The following is a 24,433-nucleotide window of genomic DNA, read 5'->3' as shown; positions in this document are numbered from 1 at the left end:
GTCGTTAGTTATTTGTCATTTTGTGTTAAGCCTGCTGCACACTGGCTCTCGTTACATGACAAAACGAGAGAATCGTGCCTGTCTGTGACAAAAACATGCACACCGAGTTACCAGCTTTCGCAACGCACCGTCGGCGATGGAGTTGTGCTGCTCAGTGGTTAGTCTCAGCGCGTCGTTTTTCTGGTGTGTTAATTGAAGAATTGACCTGTTACTGCGGTTAAGGCTATGTAATAGTAATATTTTTATGTCACTAGTAACGGTAGCAGTATAGTTGGTTGTATGCATATAAGTACCGGCAATGTAGTTTAGGAGCTCTATGTTATTGTATTACTATTGCAGGTAGTGTAGTTCTGAAGAGCTGTACTATTATATTATTATTGGATGTTTGATATCATGGATCAGTACAGAATGCACAGAGATGAGAGTCGTTAAAAAATTCCGTTTAAATGTATAACTATATCCTGCATTTTTCAATTTATATTCTTGCAGATGTAGTGCAGCCAGTGAGCCAGTTAATGCTGAGAGATAATAATTGCAGAAAGCGATCATATCGTGAGAATCATCATCATCATTGGTTTATTAGCAATTTTATCAGTTCAATACACCACAAAAAATGCGATACAATGAAAAGAAAGGAAGATGTCGAAGCGACTAGGAGTTGTCTATGGAATCGGACACCCACCTTGGCCTAGGCGATGTAAAGAGGAGGCATGCACACTGAATGAAAGTAAAGAAGATAGTATAGAAAAAGGAAGCGATAAGAAATAGGGCGGCATGTCATGGGAAGCGAGATCGATAGGTCAGTCGTGGTCCGGTAATCTTGTGGATGGACTGTATTTATTTAGTAGTTATTGCTTGTATTTCGAGAAGAGGAGAGTTCAAGTGATGTTTCAATTTCAACTTCTAATTGTAGCATAGTAGGATTGTTATCCATCCATTTCAGAGTTCTATTCCACAGAGAGTTTAGTAGACTAGGGATCTATGCAACTTTAAATAGGTTTTTGAGACAAATATGATGATGCAGGGGTTGTAATGAAGAGTTTGCTGGCTTTTTTATTAGTTTTCGAACATAAAGATATAATATTTCTCAGTTCGGTACATAACCAATAACCAGTAACTTTGTTTTACCTAGGAGGAAATGCTGAAGTTTCCAAAGAAGTTAACGGAAGAGATTGACGAGCCACAGGATCAGTTCAGCAGCTTCGGGGATTTCATCTCCGACCAGCTGCGGTCAATGCCGATTGACGAGGCGAAATCTAAAATGAAATTGATTTCTTACATCATTTTCCAGGAGTAGGAGAGAAATAAAGTGTTGTTGATATTTCGTTGTACGACCAAAATCGTTTCATACATAGTTTATGAGGTCTTTTGTGACTGACAGGGTGTATTGTGTTTGTATTGACAGAAAGAATGGCACGTATCTCGAACAAGTACAAATAAACTAGTTGACGTGTGTACAATGATGAACAAAGAGAACTCTAGTAGCGAGGTGCCGTAGGTGGTTAATTGATATAGTATATAGAAATTACATAGCGTTATTAGTTGTGAGTAATCCATCCTTCTTCGCCTGGTGGCTGCCACCAGAGAGATCTCTGCAACAGCGGTGCGCATCACTACGCAACTGCCATGATCAAGTGCGCGACACGATTGAAGAATCATCATTTATTGTCGTGTCGCAAACCCAGTGTGCAGCAGGCTTTAGTCACAAAGATGTACCTTGCAATTCCAAAAATAGTGGGGATTAGGCACCAAAATTGTCAAAATATCTATGTGCTACATGATATTATTGCAAATGATTATGTTAAACAAAATATTCAACAGGAATTTTTTTCGCGCTCCATGCGGTTTACTTATCTATATTTTTGATAGGATGATAAGGGGGCGTGAAATTCTTCACTATATTCAAGGAGAGTATGTCGAAAAAAGTTTGAGAACTACTGCTTTAAAGCCTCTTACTTGAGTGTTTTTCAATTCTTCACTTTCTACTCCCACGAAAGTAGCTTTGACATGTTTTGAAAATCGCTACTTCTAGTTCTAATTGGATAGAAATTTATGGTGACACCTCTACTTCTACTTGGTACCAACGCTGCTTAGTTTGACAACCTTTGAGACATACAACGAGGTACACGCGATTGGTTAGCATTTTAGCAAAGGTGTATTGTCAATTCTTCCACAACCTCTCAATCTGTTTAGAATGACATCACATTGCTACTGATATGTAGTCATTTTGTAATACCCATTCATTCTCAACATTCTGGGAAAATGTCTATTACCTCACATCATTGTGCTTTTCGTCTGTATATTTCCGACTAGTTAACCCTACACTAACATTCTCAAATACCACTCTTTCCAGGCCGGTGACAGATGTGAAGTTTGCCAAGATGGATACATCGGAGACCCAACCACTGGCGACAAAGACGCTTGTCAGATATGTCCATGCCCGCACTCTACACCTGAAGGAAATTTCGCGGACTCTTGCTCTGAAACCGATGGTAAGGAGTACGGCTGAGATCAACCATTCGAGTACTTGAATCTGAATCGAGTAGTAATTCTAATTATTCAAGTCGTGAGAGATTAGAGTTAATTTGTCAACGAGTTTCGATACTATTTTCTACCGTGAAAAGCTGGATGAATGGTCGTGCACGCAACATGTAGTACAAAGCTACACACGTTTGTGGGAATGACATAACTGTGAAGTCGTGATCAACCCAGAGACGGGGTGGGCAACTACTCCAGTCGGCGGGCCGGATTCCTAAATCGATACAGAAACCATTTGTTTATCCACTTATAAAAAAAATAAATCGTATATTTTGTGAATTTCAAGTTTAAAGGATATCAGCCAAAAACAGTATTTAATGAATTTATTACCGTAATATACTTCAATAGCTGTTGAAGTCAATGAGATCTGTGGTCGATCAAAGTTGCCGCCAAATTCTCTGAATTCTAGATGTTAAATCCTTAGTAAAAACTGCACATGAGCATCAGTTGTATTGGAACGCAGCTTTGTCTGCTCATTTTCATGGTCGAAAATGCTTGCTTGCAAATGTATGTAGACCCGAACAGAAGAAGTAGTTTATGGCCCCATTTATCCGGCCGTGGGCCACATTATGATGAAAAGCCGGAAACTCTCTGCAGGCCGCTTAAAATGCCTTCATTGGCCGTATGTTGGCTACCCGTGACCCAGACCATTATTACATAGTGCAATGAAATACATATGGTCAAAAACATACCAAGTAATTTTTCATGTGATATAAAACCGGCATTATATTCTTTGTGATTGCATAAAAGGTACATATTTAAAGTTTCCACATTGTCTGTACTGTTTTGTCGTCATAATAAGAGATACTTAACTCGACTCGAAGGCTAATACTCAATTCAGTATCGAATCACTCATGTACGTCCTTTCCTTTTGTGTGTAGATGGCGATTTGGTTTGCAATTGCCAACCCGGCTATGCGGGGGATCGATGCGAACTTTGCAGTTTGGGTTACCACGGCAACCCGGAGATCATCGGAGGGAAATGCGAATTGTGTGACTGCAACGGAAATTCCTTATATGGATACGAATCGTGCGATACATTGACTGGTAATCCTTTCTCTTGTTCTTTTTATTGTAATGCTGTAAATGTAGTGCTACTCACGCAAAGCTGGATGTATAGCTGTACTATAGATCATGTGTTATTATCAAGCTGAGAAAGGTCATGGATGACTTGTTACCATTAGTATTGATAACAATGATTTCCAGTCACCAAATGGCAATAACAAATGATTTTTAGTGCTGCAGCATAATATACTGATCGCCACAATTTCACTCGTATTTATGATGCCAATGTCTTGATAAGTACTGCCTACTCGGCAAAATTTAACTTGTAAGAAATGAAATATTTACCATCTATTCAAATGGAGATCCAGTATGCTCGTTCATGGATGACTGTACTCCGATACGAAATCTTTATAATTAAACAGTCGTTCACAGCCTACAAGATGAACAATATTATGTTTACCGATGTATATTAGGGCTCTTCAAAAATTACTTTTTTTCTCAAATCGTACTGGTTACTTGATAAAATTGTTAGGTTACCTAATTGAAGCCTACACACAAAATTTGATTCAATTCCAGCCAGTAACCGCTTTGCTACAGGAGAAGAAAGTTTCTATTTATTATATAAAAATAAATATTGAAAAATTTGAAAATTTTCTGTTCACCCCATGAAAGTGTTAGGCTGTCTATAGAAGCGATGCTCACCAAATTTGGTTCGATTCCAACCAGTGGAAGCGGAGTTATTGCCGTCGAAAAATTTGGATTTGAATAAAATAGTATTTACGGTGACCGATTCTTTGTTTATTTATTATAGTTGTGCTCACCGTAAATACTATTTTATTCAAATCCAAATTTTTCAACGGCAATAACTCTGCTTCCACTGGTTGGAATCGAACCAAATTTGGTGAGCATCGCTTCTATAGACCTTTCATGGGGTGAACAGAAAATTTTCAAATTTTTTAATATTTATTTTTATATAATAAATAGAAACTTTCTTCTCCTGTAGCAAAGCGGTTACTGGCTGGAATTGAACCAAATTTTGTGTGTAGGCTTAAATTAGGTAACCTAACAATTTTATCAAGTAGCCAGTACAATTTGAGAAAAAAGGTCATTTTTGAAGAGCCCTAATGTATATACCTTTCTCATCTTTGCTAGGTGTTTGTACCGAATGCGAAGAGGGCTATGGAGGTAAACACTGTGAAATATGTGCGGAAGGCTTCTACGGTCATGCGATCGATGCGAAAAATTGTTCTGCTTGCTCGTGTCTTCAATGTGGAACCTCACACTGCGACAGAAATAATGGAAAATGTAGCTGTCTTCCCAACGTCGCGGGAGAATATTGTGACCATTGCGAAACTGGTATGTGGGCGCTCTTCAATGTTTTGCAACATATTTGTTCGCCATACTTTTTTGTTGTCCTGTGGTCAGTGGTGTGACGGATGTCCAAAACAAGATTGGGAAGTTAATGCTTTTCACAAAGTTTTTGTGCATTTGCACACTTTTGAAGATTTTAAAACGTCTTGTAATGTCCAACTCTTTCCATGCATCCCTTCCCCAAACACTTACACAGTATGCCGCAATTTAGTTCACAAACAAAATGTAAGAGGTTGACCGTGTGTCCATTAATTGGAAATATAAAACACCATTATTGTAATCTGATGTAGTTTAGAAATAACAGTCTCGACTTCGAATTATGCTAAATCAAAACGCTGCAGGTGTGGTTCCAAAGTCTTGGGAAGTAGCATGAGACTAGTTTAAGACCAGATATATGTGTAAGCTAAGAAACCTTTTCAAACAAAATTCAACGAAATTAGACCGTACAATTTAGCGACATTAGACAGTAAAATAGGACCTAGAAAACAACAAAGGTCGAAGTCAGAGTCTGGTCCCTTATCGCTTCAGTTGTGTATCACTTTAATCTTTTAGAGTTCAGCAGTTGAGAAGGTGAGAACCCCTGAAAAATATGTTTATCGTTAGGTTATTACAACTTCGGCTCTTGTCTTGGGTGTAAATCGTGCGGTTGCGGGCTTGCGTCGTTGAGTCCGGCGTGTGGTGACAGCACTGGCCAATGCGAGTGCGCTCCGAATGTCGTCGGGTTGAAATGCGACAAATGCGCGGAAGGACACTGGGACTACAACTCGAACGGGTGTAAACGTATGTTAAAAATTTTCAATTCTTCTCAAACCTCGTCGCTATTCCGAGCATTGTAATTTCAGCATGCGAATGCGGCAACATTAATCAGTGCAACCCAGTGACGGGTGAATGTGAGTGCCCGGCTGGTACTAAAGGTAAACAATGCGACCAATGCGAGTCACCACGACATATCATCCCAAAAGGGCAGATTCTTTGCGAAGGTAATATTTTACGAATATAATGTTAGCAGAAGCTGTCAAAGTAGCCAGCAAGTAGAGATAGAAGCAACGGCACACATTTCTGCACAATTAGAAGTAGACGTGACGATTTCCAATACATGTCAAATCTACTTCGAATGGAAGTAGAATAAGGTCTGTAAGTTCTCGAATAACTAGTTTCAAACAGCAGATTGGGTTGAGAGTGCGCATGGTTTTAGCAGTTAATCGGAGATGGGTGATTTCCAAATTGCATTGTGCATCTTTTCGACTAACGCAAAGTAATAGAAGACACTAGAAATAGGTGCAATTTGAAAAATATATTCAGTTACTCTGATGTTTTGCCAAGTTGTTATGACAATTGCACTTCTGAAAGTGATACAAACGTATCCCCAAACAACTCTTTACTGTACAAATGTCGTATTGTCAAAAGTAGGTAAATTTGCCTAAAAAACTATTGAGCAGAAGTACAAGTAGTCGAAAAATATAACCACTTTGATATATATAGTGCAATTAGCCAAAACCTACTTCTGTGAAAACATAGAATTACTTCATTACTGAATACCTCTGAGTGTTTCAATTTGTTTGACCATATAGCCTGTGGAAAATGCACTCACGATTTACTCGACACCATGGAAGATATCGCCAGCTATGCAGCACGGGCTGCGCAAGCGGTTAACAGTCTGTCTGCTGCCGTTTTTGCCAATCGCAAGATGAGTAAATTGTCGCCTCAGATTGAACAAATTATGGTATGTTTGAACTGGTTTACATCTTGAATTGGCACCTAATTATTTGTCTGGCGATTTCAAGGTTTTATTGAAAATTGACGAACTATTGCACAATGTGTGGTTTGTAACTACCTTTGTAGAGATGTGTCTACTACGAAGTAGTATTAAAATGCTGTCCACTGCTTGATAATATCATTTTCAACGGAGCGTCCTATTATTTTTTGTGGAAGCTGCATAATCTTATTCGGTTCTATACCAATAAAACCATGACCGAAAATGGACATTAGTTCATCTGTTCTCAGTAATATCCATTTTTGATGGTGTCCATTCTCGGTAATGTCCATTCTCGATGGTGTCCATTCTTGTTAATGTCCATTCTCTGTGGTGTCTATTCTTGGTAATGTCCATTCTTGGTGGTGTCCGTTCTCGGTAATGTCCATTCTCGGTGGTGTCCATTCTCGTTGGTGTCCATTGTCTGTGCTGTCCATTCTCGGTAATGTTCATTCTTGGTAGTGTCCATTCTTGATGATGTCCGTTCTTGGTGGTGTCTGTTCTTGGTAATGTTCATTCTCGGTGGTGTCCATTCTCGATATTGTCCATTCTTGGTGGTGTCTGTTCTCGGTAATGTCCATTCTCGGTGGTGTCCATTCTTGGTAATGTCCATTCTACGTAATAGCATTCTCGGTATTGACCAGACACCTGTTATTCAATGTTAGACATACTGGACATTTTATAACCGGGTGATAATAGACTTTGAAATTGAAGAATCTTATATAGATGATTATAATCAATAAAATATATTTGCATGACTGGAAGACTCTGCTATCTAGGGAATCTTAATGAAAGTTGAACTTGACGTGAAAATTTGAGTCTCTAGTTACGAGTAATATGTTTCTTTCTTATTTTCTGTGATATCCTGTTTTCTAGTTTGAAATGCAAAGAACTGGACGTGCCTTCGCAGCCTTGGATCAGTTCTTTGCATTGGGGACCCCGGTGACTGATATCTTTTCTGTGCCATCCATAGGTAGCGGTTCGGGAATGGAAGAGGTAAAAATACGCAAAAAATTCAACTTTTCTATCAGTTTTTAATACCCTATCAATTTAGATTGGCTCTGGAGTTGGTGAGGGAGTTGGAGTTGGCATGGAAGAGTTTATGCCATTTTCTAATCAGCAATCCTTCACTAGTATGATCGATACATCTTTGGGCATGATGGAGAATACGGTATGTACAATCGGGTGACTCAGATGGTTTTAATTGTTTAGAAATAGCAATGAATCAAGTTTTATTAGCTTGCCACGGTCTAGCCTATACGCAATTTTGCATATTTGGCAATTAGAAATATCAGATGACTTGAAATTGACTCGAAATCGGACAATTTGAGATTATCGAACTTGACGGAAAACGGAAAAATTTTGACATGACTCGACTTGACTCGAGTCAAAACTTGCACTGACTCAAAATGACTTGAGTTTACTTGAGTTAAAATTTAAAGTGACTCAAAATGATTTGTCTTTACTCGACAACTCGAAATGCGTTATGACTCGAGGGTAGTGACTTTATGCCAACATTGGTCTGACATGCAGATCCCTGTTTTAAAACTTCATCTTTCAAATAGCCCCATTCCTTTGATTCATTTTCATATTCTGCATAGATTGAGTGTAAATTTTGTCGCTATGTCACAATTCCCTGATCCCGTTTTTCCTCGTTTTGATCGAAGATGTTGTGAAGCTCTGTCCATGTTATCAATGCTGGTATCGAATCCTTTTTTCAGCTAACTGGAATGTGTAATTACACTGGATTTCTGTTGGATAAAACTGAAAACACCTTCCTAACTATTACTTTCATTAACACGAACATGAACGTGAGCGGCGTGGCTGTTCTCTATGAAGAAGCTCTCTCGTTCCTTCAAAATGTAAGTAGATAAAATAGCGTAATGGTGAAGCGTCCGGCTTCGTGATCGGTAGGTCGTGGGTTCAATCTTCGGCCGGTCAGGCCAAAGACCTGATTAGTAACACTGGTATCCCTGACTACCCCGCTTGACGCTCATGCATTATTGGGACAGCATGGAGGGGTGGTGCAAGACTTAGAAAGCTGTACAAAGCTATATCTGCACCTTGTCCAGCGGCATATGCAGATCATGCACTCATGTGTATGTATATCATAAGTCGGTGAATATGCCGCAAAAACATCAAGGACTAAAATGAACTACGTCCTTTCCTTGTATAGCCTTTTCTTCCTTATGTGTAGCGGACTATATCTTTGATAAACGTCGGCAATTTTTATCTGAAACCCTATCCACTAGATGTGTGCAAGAATTGCCTGCATTGTAGAAGTAGCGATATTCGAAACATGTCAAAACTAGTTCAAGCGGAAGTAAATAATTAAGACCTGAAAAGTGTTCCAGTAGCTTTAAAATGTCGATTTGGTTGCCAATCGAAGGTGCCTACTTTGCTGATGGCAGTGTTCATATTCACAGTTAACACAAAATGATTAATCCCACTGTAAATTAGTCAACTTTATACACCATGTCGTTTTATAAAGCCGCAAGATAGCGTAGTGGTTTGCGGGTTCGAGTCCGACCGAGGTCGACGCTAGAGGTTTATCTAGGCTCCTCCTCGCCATCCTATCCGTGTAAGCGGTGTCTTATAAAAGCCTAGAAGTGGGCCTTGCTACAAGTCGGCAGCTACAGAATAGAAATGAAGAATATTGGCCCGGTGTAAATAATCATAGTAGTCAATATGAATACCACGAACAGCAACAACCATGTCGTTATAACAATTTCACTTGTAATCGTGATAAGAACATCGCAAAACTACTGTCTACTTTACAAAATCCAAAGTCTATAAAACAAGTTTCGAACAGCTTCTTGGAGGTACAGAACTTCAATATACAATTGAATAGTATATTCATATTGAAATGAACCCGAGTATTTTCGACTGACACTCGCCAGGGGTAATCGTCAGCAACTAGTAGAGAATTCAAAAGAATGTCTATATCAACAATCGTATCACAAAATATGACGTCATCAGCATGAAATTTTGAATACGTTTTGCTCTAAAACTGGAAATGATAAATGAGTCAAATAGCATAACCACTGGAGTAGGTAATGCAGGTAAGCAACTCCATCTTGAGTATTCTGAAATAGTGGAAGTACTTTTGTTGGTCTCCACCTTTGCACGCTACTAGTCTATGTTGACGGTATCTTACCGATAACTCAATTTCTTAGTTGAATCTGGAGGCGTCTGGGGACGAGACGGAGTTCCGGAATTTTTACGTGGATGGAACAATGTTACTTGATCGATTGAAATTGCGCTCTTATAGTGACATGACGACTTACGAACGCGAAGAAGTCTCCAAAGCTGAAAACGGTTTGATCTTTTATCAGCAATTCCAGTATGGTGGATCCGGTGTAAGATTTACGACCAGGGTAGATGTGGCTATACAGCACACTTAGACTACCCGATAATTCTGGTTGTCTAGTCGGACTAATTCTAATATAATTTGTGAAATGTTTCTTCGTTCGAATTTTAATTCTAATCTAATTTCTGGTTTTTCTGAAAATGTTACAAGAAAACTGTATAGTTTGAACGAGCCAACCTTGCTGTGCAGACAATCTGCCATTCTCCTACTTATGAGAATGAACTCAATTTGATATGTACTGAACTTAATTTTTGCTGTATTTCTTTCTGGTTCTGAATTTAATTCAATTTCCCAGTTTTTACGAATTCAGTCGGCCTAATTTTAATCTAATTTGGAGCAGCTGAAAGTTTTCTAGTCCAACTCTACCACGCAGCTTAATATGCTGAATATTCTGTGAAAAACAATGAAATTCACAGCTCCTGCATAGACGAAATCGTAACTTTCTGACATCGCAATCTGGCGAGAAGTATGATATTAAAATACAAGTATAACGACATTGATTCCGATATTTGTCTCAATTTTGTAGTATTCCTAAAAGTCAACTCCACGTTCATCACACCTGCCAACGATTTGAACCAAAATTATGAAGAATGCTACAGTCTGCTGGAAGAGAAGATTTCTAAACTGAAGGAAATTCGTATCTTGCAAAATCAGGTCGTTGGCAATACCACGAAAACCGAGTCGGTAAATGTGGAAAACAAGAAGAAACTGGAACTCGTCAAAAACGCAATTTCAGGTAATCTTCAGCTCTAGCCATTTCAAGAGTGCTACAATTTCTATAAAACAACCGAATAATATATTCATATTGAAATAAACCGGCTGACACTCGTGACGTCAGCAACTAGTAAATTTGGTGATAGTATTGTTGATATACAATGGTGCTTTCAATTTTCTACTATTGAATATTATTAATGAAGTGAAATAAATTCAAATATTTTCGGCTACACTGGTGAGAAGTAATGGTCAGCAGGTAGTTGAAAACAGTACATTGGGCGTAAGCTATCTGTTGGCTTCGATTAATCGAAATTTCAAGTTGGTGACGTCATATTTGGTGATACGAATGTTGATATTTCCAATTCTCTACTAGTTGCTGACTAGTGTCAGTCAAAAAATATCCGGATTAATTTAAATGTGAATATATTACTGAATTACAGTTTTTACCTGCAAGAGTCCCTTCAAATTCTCAACTATAGTTGCTGACGATTACCCCTGACGAGTGTCAGCCGGATATATTCGGATTTATTTGAATATGAATATATTATTCAATTGTATATCAAAGTTCTGTGTGTCCAAGAATCTTTTATGAGACAACTATTTCAAATTTAAGGCATCGAAGAGAATTGGGCCGATGCGCTCAACTTGCTCGTGGACTCGAAAACCCTTTTAAGAACGGGGCAAGATTACGCCAGGTCAGAGGTTATCAAATCCGACAACTTGGTCGCTCTGTTTGGCGACCTTCAACAACATCAGCAACTCGCTGAAAATATTTCACAAGTCATGAATTTGGTAAACGAGGTGGGTGATTTTGAGATTCATCGTGTTTTGAGAACACAACGCAACGGTCGGACCGCAACACAATTTTGAGAACACAACACAACGGTCGAACCGCAACACCATTTTGTTAAATTGCGATATATGTCATTTTTCGAGTTGACCAGTATCAAAGTACTTCTTTGCCTACTTGTACTGCTTACTCGAGTGGTCCGCTTCAACTTAACAGTTTTTAAGGGTAAACTACTCATGATTTACATTTTAGATTTTTCTAGCCTGGCCTAGAACGAATTACTTTAGGCGAAGAGGGTCATTATCATGGTACCGGAAAATATTGTCAGAAGTCGCACCTCTTTGTAGTGTCATTCTCATTGGTGATTTTGGGATGGTCGCAAAGATGCATCTTGCAAAAGTCGAAAGTAACCACCTTTGATTACCGGTTAAATATATGCGACTCATTGACTAAATCAAATTTTAAAAAGCTATTTATTTGAGTAGTTTCATATCTTCTTTTTCTAGTTCTCTTTGAATCAGGTATTACATGTATTTGAAACCAATAAATTATTCAATTTATTATTAACAATTTCATCAGTGACTGCATCGGAATTCATACTTCTACTTGTATTTGAGTAGAAATTTGCTGCGTTACTGCTACTTCTACTCCATTTGCAAGTCTGACTACTCTGACGAGCGAGCGAGATAGCGTAATGGTGATGCGTCCACTTTTTGATCGGTAGGTCGTGGGTTCAATCCCCGGCTGGGTCAGACCCAGGGTTTTGGAGCCGGAGCCCCGGAGCCGTGCATTTTCACCGGAGCTGGAGCCGGAGCTCTTCATAAAATTCAGCCGGAGCCGGAGCGGGAGCTGGAGCCCGTTATTTGAGGAGTAGCTCCGGCTCCGACCTATTTCATAAGATGCCATTATATATATGCAACAACCACATCTGCTGATTTATCATAATTGAACACCAGGCCTGAATTTTAATGCTGCGCACAGCAATGGCATATAGTAAAGTGCGTTCCAGTGCAACTATGATGTTGTCGACAAGTATTCAGTATGACGTCACAAGCCGGCACGGCGGCACCTAGATGTCTTCGTAGCTACATCGAATGTTACTGACGGCTGAGAGACTCTAGATTACTATAGATAACTAACCTATGGCTATAGATTAGTAATCTATATAGAACAGGAATGGCCAACCTTTTCGGCTAAAGGGGCACGTGCAATTGACGAACAAGAGTGCGGTCCACTAGCCGCGCCAAGCGGGTAAAATTTTCTAAGTTTATAATAAACTAGGTCAATAATATTATTACTTGAGTATTGCGGGTCTATTGTATACCGCCCGTTAGGCTCAGTTTGCAAGGACACGACTATTCGGCGTCTGGTCACATCGATATCGAAGGTCTCCGATAATATGCGACTATCATGTTGTGCCTACATTTCACCGTCGACGATCTTTATGCGAGCGCAAACGCGAAAAGACTTTCTTCCATAATTGCGAATACAGTTAGACTCAATCGGGTAAATTAAGCGTTTTTTCCATTTTCAGTAGAGGGTAGGCTACCAAGCAAAAAATCGTGTGTCAATTAAACACGCGAAGCGTGAACAAAAATTTCGCTACTATTTTAGTTTATTGTAATGTACGACGATTTACTGAAAATGTGACTGGACCCCTGGATCTGCCAATGCGTCGGAACTGATATTTTAGTCATCAACATCCCAAGTGTCGCAGCCAGAATTGTAATTTTTGGTTGGCATTGCAAGTTCACAATCTGAGCAATTCATTTTCGATAATATAATGGGAAATTACCTCGTGGGCCACGCAAAACCCTCTCGCGGGCCACATTTGGCTCGCGGTTGGCCACCCCTGATATAGACAGGCCCATTCGATAATTTCGGAACCGGAGCTGGAGCCGGAGCGGTGGTAATAATGCTGCTCCGGGGCTGAAGCCGGAGCTAATGTATGATAGAAGAGAGCTCCGGAGCTGGAGCAGTTTAAATTTACGGCCGCTCCAAAGCCCTGGTCAGACCAAAGATTGTAAAACTGGTGTCCGCGGCTATCCTGATAGGCGCTCAGCATCCACAGATAGCACGGAGGACAAAAATAACATGGTGTTGCAGACTAGATGACCTTATGGTCATATTACATCTTCGTCGTCAAAGCATCTCGATGGTGCAGGCGAGAATGAATATCCTCTCTCTCTCTCTCTGACCACCTCTGCCCATGGATTTAGTCCATCCAAATCCGGTGCCTATCTGTATGGGAAAGGTGCTCAACTGTTTATATGCTTTGAACGTGTGCATAAAACTCGACATGACCCTGAACCTGTCAAAATAAAGGTGGCTTTGGTTAAAACTAGCTCGTTAGTTCAGCGTTGGGTCAAAATAATCTTGCTGCGATTTCGTTTCCAACATACATCTCTGTTTACAGTCGTTGGCAAAGTCTGACCTGCTGGAATTGGACTTAACGGAGTGGATTGAATATAAAAATACATCCGTAAAGGCAGACATCGCCACGCAAGCCGCTGTGAGATATTCGACCATTATAGATACAGTGACAGCGGCAAGCGGTGTTGCAAGCAATGCAAAAACGGTAAGAATTTGGACCAGTTCATACAGTTATTGTAGAGAAGAAAATTAATTTCAAGATTTTTATACTCTGGAAACTAAAAGTGATAAATTATTATCAGACCCGGGTAGAGTTGCAATTGCAACGCTATCAAAATTTTGTGGGATGGTGGTGTAATTCGGTGATTCGACCGCAGTAACTCCCAGCGTCTAAAGCTCACGTCACTAAAGCAGAATACTTATTTGATCGTATTACAATTACCAATTTGCGGTAATCGGATTTGGTCGGATAATAATTCCGTAGAAAATGATACTGGCTGAATTTGAATTGGCGAATATTGGTTTTGCATCTTTATAGTTATTTACCATAGCCACGGTTGCCATACGGATGTCAGTTTTTGCACAATAAATAGGTCGTAAACAGGTGATGATTAAGACCTTATGTGTTGATTTTTGTCATGAATTGAACAACTCTCCTCAGTTTTTAATTAATAGTGGTGACAGCCCTTAGCTTTTGACATAATATCTTTCGAAAGATGATTCCTACCAGAAAATCGTTATTGTGATCCATGCGACGTTTTGAATTTTGTGATGAAAAAGCAGTCTGATGATATCGCGATTTTCAGGTTGCCGGCAAAATATTGAACACCATTGAAACCAACAATCTTGAAAATTCATCGGAAGAGCAGCGTGCCTATGCCAATTTGCTTTTGTCAGATTTACAGAAAAAGACTATGTCGATGCAAAATTACAAGAAGGCCGTTCAAGTGAGATGATTGTTTTCCAAATAAAGATTTTTATATTAACATCTCCCGCATTTCTCCAAGGCTAGTCGTGGTGGAATCAATAATGCTCAGCGGCCTATGGGGGGCTTCCGTTCTCAAGTTGAGTCTTTCGGAAATAGGACGGCACGCTTATCTCCAAGTTAGTGACAGCCGTTGAACAGTGGATAACCGCCCGAAATTATCTCGGACTGAATGCTATGAACCGTTCATTGTACTAGCATTGTGACGTTTTTGCAACATCACACGATCATTTGTAACTCTTTCTCAGTTAGACTTCGTTTAAGCTCCGACACTGCTGGGGTAGAGTATTTACAAAAAGGATTTGTGGACATTTTCTATTCTTTTTTTTTTCACAAATCCTTGTATAAATTTTGGCTTTGTAGTTAAGATTTTAAAATAATTTATCCGCATTGACTGTCGCAAGGTGCAAAGAGTATGCATGAGCGTAAAATTGACTTACGCCATACTGTATGTGAGATCTATGGTTAATGGACGTTCTATTTTGTATCTAGTCGATGGGCATGAAATAATGAACGCCACCAAAATATCGACGGAAGCCAAGATATTGTCGGCTGACGTTATGAAGAGAGTGGCTTTGCTCGAAGAAAGCATTGAAAGAGCTCCATCCACAGATTATAGTATGTCAAGAGTGGTCAAGGCAACGAACAAATCCCGTGAGTTTTATACTTTTGGGTTGCAATTGCATTTTGTTTTACATTTCAATTCATTCATGGTATGTCATTGCAAATCTTTATTTCTTATCCTGTGGAAATCTGAGCCTATTCTCTTGACTCAACTGAAACATTCAATACTTACGCGGTACTATAATATTTGACTCGACCCAAGATCGAATCATCCAGATAGCCGATTTTGCATAGCACTACCAATGACTGGGGCTGAGAAAAATGATACTCCATTCAGATTAATTCTATTCTAATGAAATTATACGGTCCTTGCCACTGACAAGTAATTTATCATTGAGAATTATAGTTCTATTGAATAGTATATTCATATCGAAATAAACCCGAATATTTTCGGCTGACACCTGTCAGGGGTAATCGTCAGCAACTAGTAACATTTGTATCACAAAATATGACGTCACCACCATGAAATTTCAAAGAGAAGCTCTTCAAATATAGTTTAATGCTATTTTCCACTGAAGAAGCCTTGGAACCTCGATTAGTCGTATCCCAATGTATGAAACACAAGGATTATCATATTTTGAGATCCGATAAAGACCGCACTTTTCAAAAATTCTGAAAACTCCAGCACCGGGAAAGAAAACTGGGGATTTTGAAAACTTTTCAACATAATCGACTCGATTTTGCCCAGCCCTGCCAATTGCCCGCTTCGAATGACAATGTTCTCCCGCATTACTTTCTTGATGCCTCTCATTGCCCAGCCCTGCCAATGGCCCGCTTCGAATGACAATGTTCTCCCGCATTACTTTCTTGATGCCTCTCATAAGGATAGTGATTTCCGCTTTGTGCCTATCTATGCTAAGTACAATAGATTCATAGACTGCTGTTCAATGTTTCCTCTGCAGTTCGAGTTTCCGGCAAAAGTTTTGCGAAAGTGACAAGGAAATTGAGAACGCTATCTGGCCGTGCCGCGGGCGTTGAAGCCTTACGCCAAAGTCTCGATATTGAAGAAAAGATCAAAAATATCCGAAAACTTATTGATTTGTCTCGCGATGTTGCTGGCACGGTACTGCATTAATTTGATATTCGCGTAATAAAACACTTACCATCCTCGTTCCTTGCTAGGCCACTGTTTCCATGAAATTCAAGGTTGACGGAGATGATGTGCAATTTGTGCAACCGCGCTTGCCAGCGTCTGTAGCAGCTGCTCAGGATTATATGAAGCTGGAGCTATATTTGAACGTCACTACCAGACGGGATAATGCCATCTTGTATTGGGGCAATGTAGGGGTGAGTCTACGTTTATGTGATTCTTTTTGGGGTCTCATTTGATTTTTAGCAGATCGGTATACGGCATTGGAGGTTAAAAAAGATTAGCTATTTTCATGACATCACAACATGGTGGTAATGGGTCTAAGAATTATAATACGCGACTTCTAGGCTGGAAAAATTTATATACAGCCGCTTTGTTCAGCCAAAAGGCTAGGGGATGGAACGAAAGTAAAAAAACTGCACGTAAAATACTCTGTTTAATTTGGACGATACTATGCCTAATTCGAACAGAAGCTTGCAGTTGCTATTGTCAGGACACAGTTTACAGTAACTTCGTTCATTTTAACACAAGATGAATGATAATCGTGAAGTCCTGACGATCGATGCGGTAACGATTGACAATCAGCTCATATAAAGACATACAGGCCACCGAAGCATTGTGTTTTGCCGATTTAGCCTCCAGTTAGCATCGTTAGCCATTTCATAAATGATTGTCTGCCTGGCTAAAAGCTTTTAGCTTTTAATTCCTATTGTTTTGTAGTATAATTATATCAAGAGAAAATACCCTTTCAGCCATTGCGGCCTGGCATAGTAATGCAACAATGAATTACTGTGCTATTTTAGCCTTATATATGCGTGTTGCACAGTAATACAGTATTTATTGAGTCCTTCGATACTGCAATATTGTACAATAGAACCAACCTTATGTTATAAGACTTGTGCGTTTTATGCAATCAGTTCCTATTACTGTAGTGTAGAGCACCTGTAACTCATTTATTTCCCAATATCACATTATTTGAATGCATTGCCTCTACTCATGGCCATGAAACAAAGAATTCGGAGACGTTTTGCCGAATTAAGCGGATTCGACTGTATTTCCTATTGCGTACAGTTTTCCAGGTGTAGCTCTGGTTTATTTCATGTCCAAACATAGCAATGGCTGTAAAATTGTTCAAATTTTTTATTGTGGATTCCTTCAAGTGTTGCGGCCGGCTGCGCATACCCCCGAAATTTCAGAAGCCAATGACTGAAAGATCATCACAAGCTCAAATCAATTTAGGCTATTTCAGGCCGAAATAGGATAACTAATGACTAGACATGGTATTCACAGTCGCACTCACGGCGTTGTTCTCCAAGGATAATCTGATTTGTAGTTTTTTGATGACATATTGCCGTTTCACTGACCCTCCTTTGGAGTCCGCGGGCCCCAGTTTAAGAACCCCTTAAATCAGTGGTTCCCAACCTGGGGGGCGTGAAAGCATCTGAAGGGGGGCGCGAAGAAGCGGTCAACTGAAAATATTTTCCGCGCTCGGCACGATTTTCCTCCAATTCACGCGTGTTTCTCTATATATAGACCGAATTTCATACTTTTTAATTTTCTCATCAACAGTCATATCCTTCCATGCCATCAAACAATCTGTTGAGGTTGCTGACATCCCGGTTGGATTTTGTGATATGACGATAAGGGGGGCGCGAAATTTTTCACTATCATAAAGGCGAGCGTGTCTAAAAAAAGGTTGGGAACCACTGCCTTAAATAAATGCTCCGAGGTTTTTATTCTGGATGCCTATGAATGTACCGGGGTTGCCGGTGAATGTGGAAGTTATCGGTTCTCTTGGTAATGGCTCAAAAGTCTCTCAGACTCTAGTTTTTAGTGTTGACTACGAAACCCAACGCTGTTCAACTTCAAATTCGCTTACACCCAGGTTTGACATACTGTTTTCATTTGTAAGATTTGTCCTTATTTTGAATTAGGCTGTCCTATAAAACTGCATTGTCCTTATTTATGGGGTTCTTTGTTTTGTCGTAGTTACATTATAGGTTAATTGGTTTTTGAATGTTCACCGGTTCACAAAATTTATATGTAATCTGTTAAATGACTCAATGCGCTAGTATTTGGAAAATTACCTAATCATATCGACTCACTATGTCTTACTCATTGAACGTTTATTCATCAATCTTGATACTAAACCTGATTTGAAATAAAAATTAACCAAGTATTTGTCGATGGTGGCACCTTTCAGTCTAAAAGCGGTGATCATATCGCTTTGACGACAAGAAACGGGTTCCTGAACTTCCAATTCAAAGTGGGACATGGAAGGGCCAGCATATCCAGCTCTTCGCCGATAAATGACAACCATTGGCATAAAGTTGTTATCGAAAGGTTTGATACTGAGCTTTTATTACCTATTTTTTTATTATGAAATTTCTAATAATGGAATCTAATAGATCGCTTAAGTTCAATCTGCCATTTTTAGATGGTACACAAACTCTTTCTGTTGGCACAAAATAGGTCAGCGTATTTTTACAAAAGTTTACTCCAAGCCCGGATTTCATTCATATTTGTTGATACGATTGTTGATATACAATGTTCCTTTCAATTCTTCACTAGTTGCTGATGATTACCCCAGATAGATGAGTGTCATCCGAAAAGGTTTATTTCAATATGAATATAATATTCGAATGTATACTGAGGTTCTGTATCTCCCCAACATGGTTTTTCAAATAGTTCTGCTTGTGCGAAAAATTATAGAGACAGCATTCGTTTTTCCATTTATGTGCATAAGAGTCATTAAACTACACCAACCTGGTTTGTGCCAACAAAACGAGTATGTGTATTATAAATAAGTAGTACATCTGATCTTGAGCCATTTGATCGCCTCAATTATTTGAATTTTCATGACTCTGACGTCGTTTATTGGTTGCTGACGATTACCCCTGACGAGTGTCAAGCGACAATATTATTTATTTCAATATGAATATATTATTTCGGTATAAGCAGAAGTGGTCAAAGTCGTCATTGTTGTCATTGTTGTTACTCAAGTAGAAGTAGAAGTAGCACTTCCCCAGTACCCTAATTTTCCATGTATAATCCGCAAAATTTTACAGATTTTTTTGTCCTATTATGGAGGGGTGCGCATTATTCATGGGTACAACAATTATTGAAAAAATCTCCCTCGAAATAAAACTTGAAATCTTTTTGTTTGTTGTCAATCGCGCATCGTATTTAGCCATCCTGCCCAGTAATTCGTATTACCAGTATGTTGCCAATTAGCGGGAAGCGTGTTGTCATTTTGCGAGATTCGTCTGCGCTACTCACCAGCACGCGATCTCCTGCTGAGTTGGTTTTTCATTTTCATGCGCGCAGACTTCAGACTTCAGGCAGGCAGACTTCAATGTGCGTAATCGATCTCCACTAATACTAAAGCATAACCACCGCTGGTAGCTTATCATGCGCGCAAGTTCATCAACTCGAGAACCTTGTATTATCGGCATTTACGCATGTACTATGTATGTACTGCTCATGCAGGGTGCATGTGTACTATACACGGGTACAGGCTTTTTCCCAGAATCTACATGCCATTTTCATTGTGCGTATTATACATGGAAAATTACGGTAACTGAAAAAGTAAGTATTCCAGGCCCAGTTTTGCCTAGGAAACTGTCAAGTAACCGTAGAAGGCTAAAACAGAACCCATTGAGGAAGTATTGCAAGTAGGCAAAGTAAGTACTCTGAAAAAGTAGAAGTACTATCTTTCAGCAAGAGGTACTTTGTTACTGACCATCACTTCTTTTGTCTTACAACAATATATTTTTACTATTATATTATCATTTTTGTATTATGTTGTTCACCTTAATTACTAATTACCAACTCATGACATGCACTGTTATGTAAATTTTGATAGGTTGAACTGATTTCAATTTCTTTTGCAGGATTGGTAATTCCGGTAAGCTGACAGTACAATCTCGTAATCCAGACAGTGATGTATTGGATGGTGACTTGTACATCACAAACACTACCACTGGCAAAACAAACAGCAAAGACATGAGAGCGATATTACCCAGCAGCCAAACCCTGTTTCTCGTAGGCGGAATTCCGCCAAAAACTGTAAGTCGCTATATAGCGTAATTTTCCAAGTATAGTACGTTCCCATGTATAATACGCACCCTTAAAATGGCATGCAAATACTGGGAAAAAGCCTGTACCCATGTATAGTACGCACCCTGCATTCACAGTACATGAATAGCTGTGTTTTAGTACGCGATGTTGTTCTGTTTTGCGATGTCACTGTCGAACAACCATGAGGCCGGCGACGCGATAGTTCGGGCCAGTTACACGACGTCTTGTGCACAAGCCACAAGGCCTTTTACAGATGCGATTGCTAATCATTATTAGAGCTGGGCAAATTCGAGTATATGAGTGATTCGATTCCGAATCACGCAATATGCTTCGAGTCGAGTCGAGTAATCGAGTATCACTCATTATGACGTCATAACAGAATTTAATACGTCAAAGTTCAAATATTACCGTTTATGCCACCACAAAGAATATAATGCATGTTATCCATCTCATAAATGATACTTTGGTATTTTTCGACCATACTGATTTCATTCCACTTGGTGACAATGTTGTGGGATAATCGTGACTTCGAAAATGTGCTTCGTCCATGTCGTCCAGTAACTTTCGTAGCTTTGTACTATATGTTTCGTATGCTGCAATACCGCCAAGCAAGGTTTCAAGTCTTCAACAGTGAAAATTAGTATAGAAACTGTAATTATCGTTGATAAATTAACTTTCAGTGGTGAGAAGCGTATAATTTCAGTACTCGAAAAAATCGTCTTTTACTACTCGACTCGAATCATTGAAATTAATACTCGATTCGGATTCGAGTACTCGAATCATTGTGCCCAGCCCTAATCATTATACAAGTAACGGTATTGCCTCTAGCAGCCAAAGCCCGCGTAGCCGGCGACGCGACATCTTGCGCACGAGGTCAGATGCGATTGCTCAGGCAATCGGTTATGTTTAACACACTTTTTGCTAATTGGTAGCGCGTTACACTGATAATATGAATTACTGGGCACGATGGCTGAAAGTGATGCGCGATCGGAAACAAACATGAAGAAAGGTGTGATTTCAAGTTTTTTATCGGGGGAGATTTTTTGAAGCGTGTTGTTCCCATGTATAGTACGCACCCCCCGATTTTAGGGCAAAAAATTGTGAAAATTTTGCGGATTATACATGGAAAATTACGGTAGTCGCTAATTTTTGTGACGTCACCTCATGGTAGTCGGTATTCGGAAAACTATACTCTGCGACTACTAGAGAAATATTTATATATTTTTTCTAGCTTACTGGTGTCCAGATGTAGCCTTTCTAGTTTACCTCATGTCCAAGCGTATCAACAACTGTAAAGCTGTTACAAATTAATCCTCTGAAATTTCGGAAATATGCCTTCAGCTAGCTTACATCAGACTTGTTGAAATGCCAGTAATTTTTCATCTAATTTGTGAAATGTTTCCATGCTGTCATTTTAATTCGAATTTACTTTGTAATGCTCCAGGAGAACTGTATAGTGCAGGGGTTTGCAAACTGCAATCGAACTCCTGAATCGAGTTGACATAAACGTTTCACCCGTAACAACGGATGCCTGGTCATCAATCAATGATAAATCATTGTGGTAAACAATGAACTTGATAATTAACTACGCCAGCGCAGGTCAGAATCGTTTCCGGGCTAGTAATGGTGAATATGGCTATTGTAAAGACTAGCAATAACTGCAGAGTTTGGCTAAGAAAATTTTGTCGAGATTACCGAACTGAAATATCATCAGTATTTGAAGGAACTTCTCCACACTGCTTTGACTGATTTCGAACACCTTGCAGTCCAGGTGGAGACGCACCGTATCACCACACAATAATAAACTTCATTCGATACCCTATATTTCAGTGTGACGTCAAAAATTCGTATTTTTGAATTTTCGTGTTGTGGCTCTTTTAAAGCTAAGATTTTTGATATTCTGCCCGTGCGTGAAGCAGATCCGCCCACCCCTGGTACAGTGCGACACAAGCCACACTTGGTGTGCATGCATTTTCCATGAGAATGAACTCAACTTGATATTGATTGTTTTTTTTTCAATTCGAAATTTCATTCAATTTGCCAGTTTTTGCAAGTTTGGTAATTCTAATTTTCATCTAATTTGTGAAAAACTGTGATTATAATTATAATTCTATCTAATTTAGAAATCCAGATATTTTCACTCCAAATGCCATATCTTTTGAATATTGGAGTTATCAGTTATCTAGTTAACGGTTTTATTCGTATCGGCATTACTGCTGTAGGCAGTTATGTGATGATTTTCTGCACGTGTCACAGGCTCACAAGTCACTATTTCCGAACCGCAAAATGCAAGGATGCATCAAGGGTTTGACCGTGAACAGCGAAAGGATCGGATTATGGAACTTCATATCGTACGGTGGCTCGACGCCTGGAGAAAATTGTAACCGAAAGTAATCACAATTCTACAGTGATTTCATAATATTTTGTAACCTATATCATCATTATTCTGGTGTTTCATGTAAGTGCATTCGCAGAGGTGGTCAAAAAAATTATTGTTGATACCCAAGTGGAAGTATTATTAACAAGGGATGGTGTGAACGTGAGGTTCACACTCGCGTTTTGTGTGTGAACCTCAAAAATTCAGAGGTTCACGTTCACAAACGAACCTTGGTAGGTCCTGGCATCGTGCACTGTGAACCTTTATCAAATATTACAATTTGCAGGTTATTATAACATATTTGGTTGGATTTCTTTGCATTTCAGCTTAGTAACACTCTATGCATGGCGCTGGCAGCATAAAATAATCAACACTTAATGAGCATGCACCTTCTAATCTTAAAAATATCACTTGATTTGTTACAAAAGATTGCTCGAAATATCAGCTTTCCGTTTGTGAATGTTTGGTGACTCTCGGCTGTGAGCTTGACCCGCAATAACACAACATCAACCGTTGTCAATAACAAATGATACTTATTCAACCAATCAGTGAAATTGATCCAAACTTTATAAACAATAAATCGTTGTCTAATGTAAAAAAATCAGCAGGCGTATAGGATTCATCTTGATTCGATATTTTTATTGTATAATGAAAACCAAATCGGTGCGATTGGGGTGTTGGCTACTGAATAACTTGTTTATGGGGTAATATCGGTAGCAACTATAGAAACCTGTTTTACACTCTGCTCAATATCAATGTATTAATACTTAATAGACAGAATACATTGTCTGGTTTAGTCTGGACCGTTAGACGTGAGCTTATATTCTGTTGCAAGTCCCTGTCAAAATTGTTGGTAAAGCGACAGAAGATGTTGATTTTATGGGATTATTATAGCATTTGATTGCTACAGTTGATACATTTGGTGACGCTTAAAAAGTCTTCGGCATTGTACCATAATGTAGCCTGAGTCGTAGCTAGGTATTGTGCGTACATTAATATTTCATTTTACTGAAATGTAGAGTTGGAATTGGCAATATGACGTCATATGACAACATAGGTTCACGTTTGTGTTGACACAGAACCTTTCAAAAAGGTTCCCGTTCACACAAACCTTTCATGGGTTCACACCATCTCCATTAGTAACCTTGTAAATTTCTGCTCAACTACACCACATATGAAATGAACATGAAACATGAACGTAAAAATTCAGACCGAGCTCAAGCCATCTTTACTCCTTGGTTAAGTATTCAATTTTCATGCCTGTGATGTAATATTTGGTGATACAATCGTTGATACACAAGGATGATTACTAGGGCAAGTTTTTGTTGCAGTTAAATCCGTGGCAAGTTGCATTTATTTTTGAC

General features: G+C 39.2%; 1 protein-coding gene across 1 annotated transcript in view; it reads left to right on the top strand.

Annotated features, from left to right (window-relative positions):
- The window catches only part of LOC145458007 (laminin subunit alpha-5-like), a 67,423-nt gene that overhangs the window by 23,797 nt on the left and 19,193 nt on the right, over positions 1 to 24,433 (top strand). Inside the window, exons 34-54 of the mRNA XM_080336297.1 lie at positions 2,354 to 2,492; positions 3,420 to 3,584; positions 4,695 to 4,898; positions 5,517 to 5,693; positions 5,756 to 5,893; positions 6,485 to 6,636; positions 7,543 to 7,662; positions 7,721 to 7,837; positions 8,388 to 8,528; positions 9,843 to 9,984; positions 10,563 to 10,772; positions 11,364 to 11,551; positions 13,957 to 14,118; positions 14,720 to 14,860; positions 14,921 to 15,017; positions 15,391 to 15,552; positions 16,425 to 16,585; positions 16,645 to 16,809; positions 18,816 to 18,955; positions 20,506 to 20,680; positions 22,949 to 23,082. Coding sequence (XP_080192423.1) covers positions 2,354 to 2,492; positions 3,420 to 3,584; positions 4,695 to 4,898; positions 5,517 to 5,693; positions 5,756 to 5,893; positions 6,485 to 6,636; positions 7,543 to 7,662; positions 7,721 to 7,837; positions 8,388 to 8,528; positions 9,843 to 9,984; positions 10,563 to 10,772; positions 11,364 to 11,551; positions 13,957 to 14,118; positions 14,720 to 14,860; positions 14,921 to 15,017; positions 15,391 to 15,552; positions 16,425 to 16,585; positions 16,645 to 16,809; positions 18,816 to 18,955; positions 20,506 to 20,680; positions 22,949 to 23,082 — 3,230 coding nt within the window. The remainder of the gene's footprint in view (positions 1 to 2,353; positions 2,493 to 3,419; positions 3,585 to 4,694; positions 4,899 to 5,516; positions 5,694 to 5,755; positions 5,894 to 6,484; positions 6,637 to 7,542; positions 7,663 to 7,720; positions 7,838 to 8,387; positions 8,529 to 9,842; positions 9,985 to 10,562; positions 10,773 to 11,363; positions 11,552 to 13,956; positions 14,119 to 14,719; positions 14,861 to 14,920; positions 15,018 to 15,390; positions 15,553 to 16,424; positions 16,586 to 16,644; positions 16,810 to 18,815; positions 18,956 to 20,505; positions 20,681 to 22,948; positions 23,083 to 24,433) is intronic.

Source organism: Botryllus schlosseri, chromosome 15 (genome assembly GCF_051294905.1).
Source record: "Botryllus schlosseri isolate E-star chromosome 15, Bs_hap1, whole genome shotgun sequence".
NCBI lineage: Eukaryota > Metazoa > Chordata > Ascidiacea > Stolidobranchia > Styelidae > Botryllus > Botryllus schlosseri.
The sequence above is the reverse complement of the archived record's forward strand: the minus strand, read 5'-3'. Positions and strand labels throughout refer to the sequence as shown.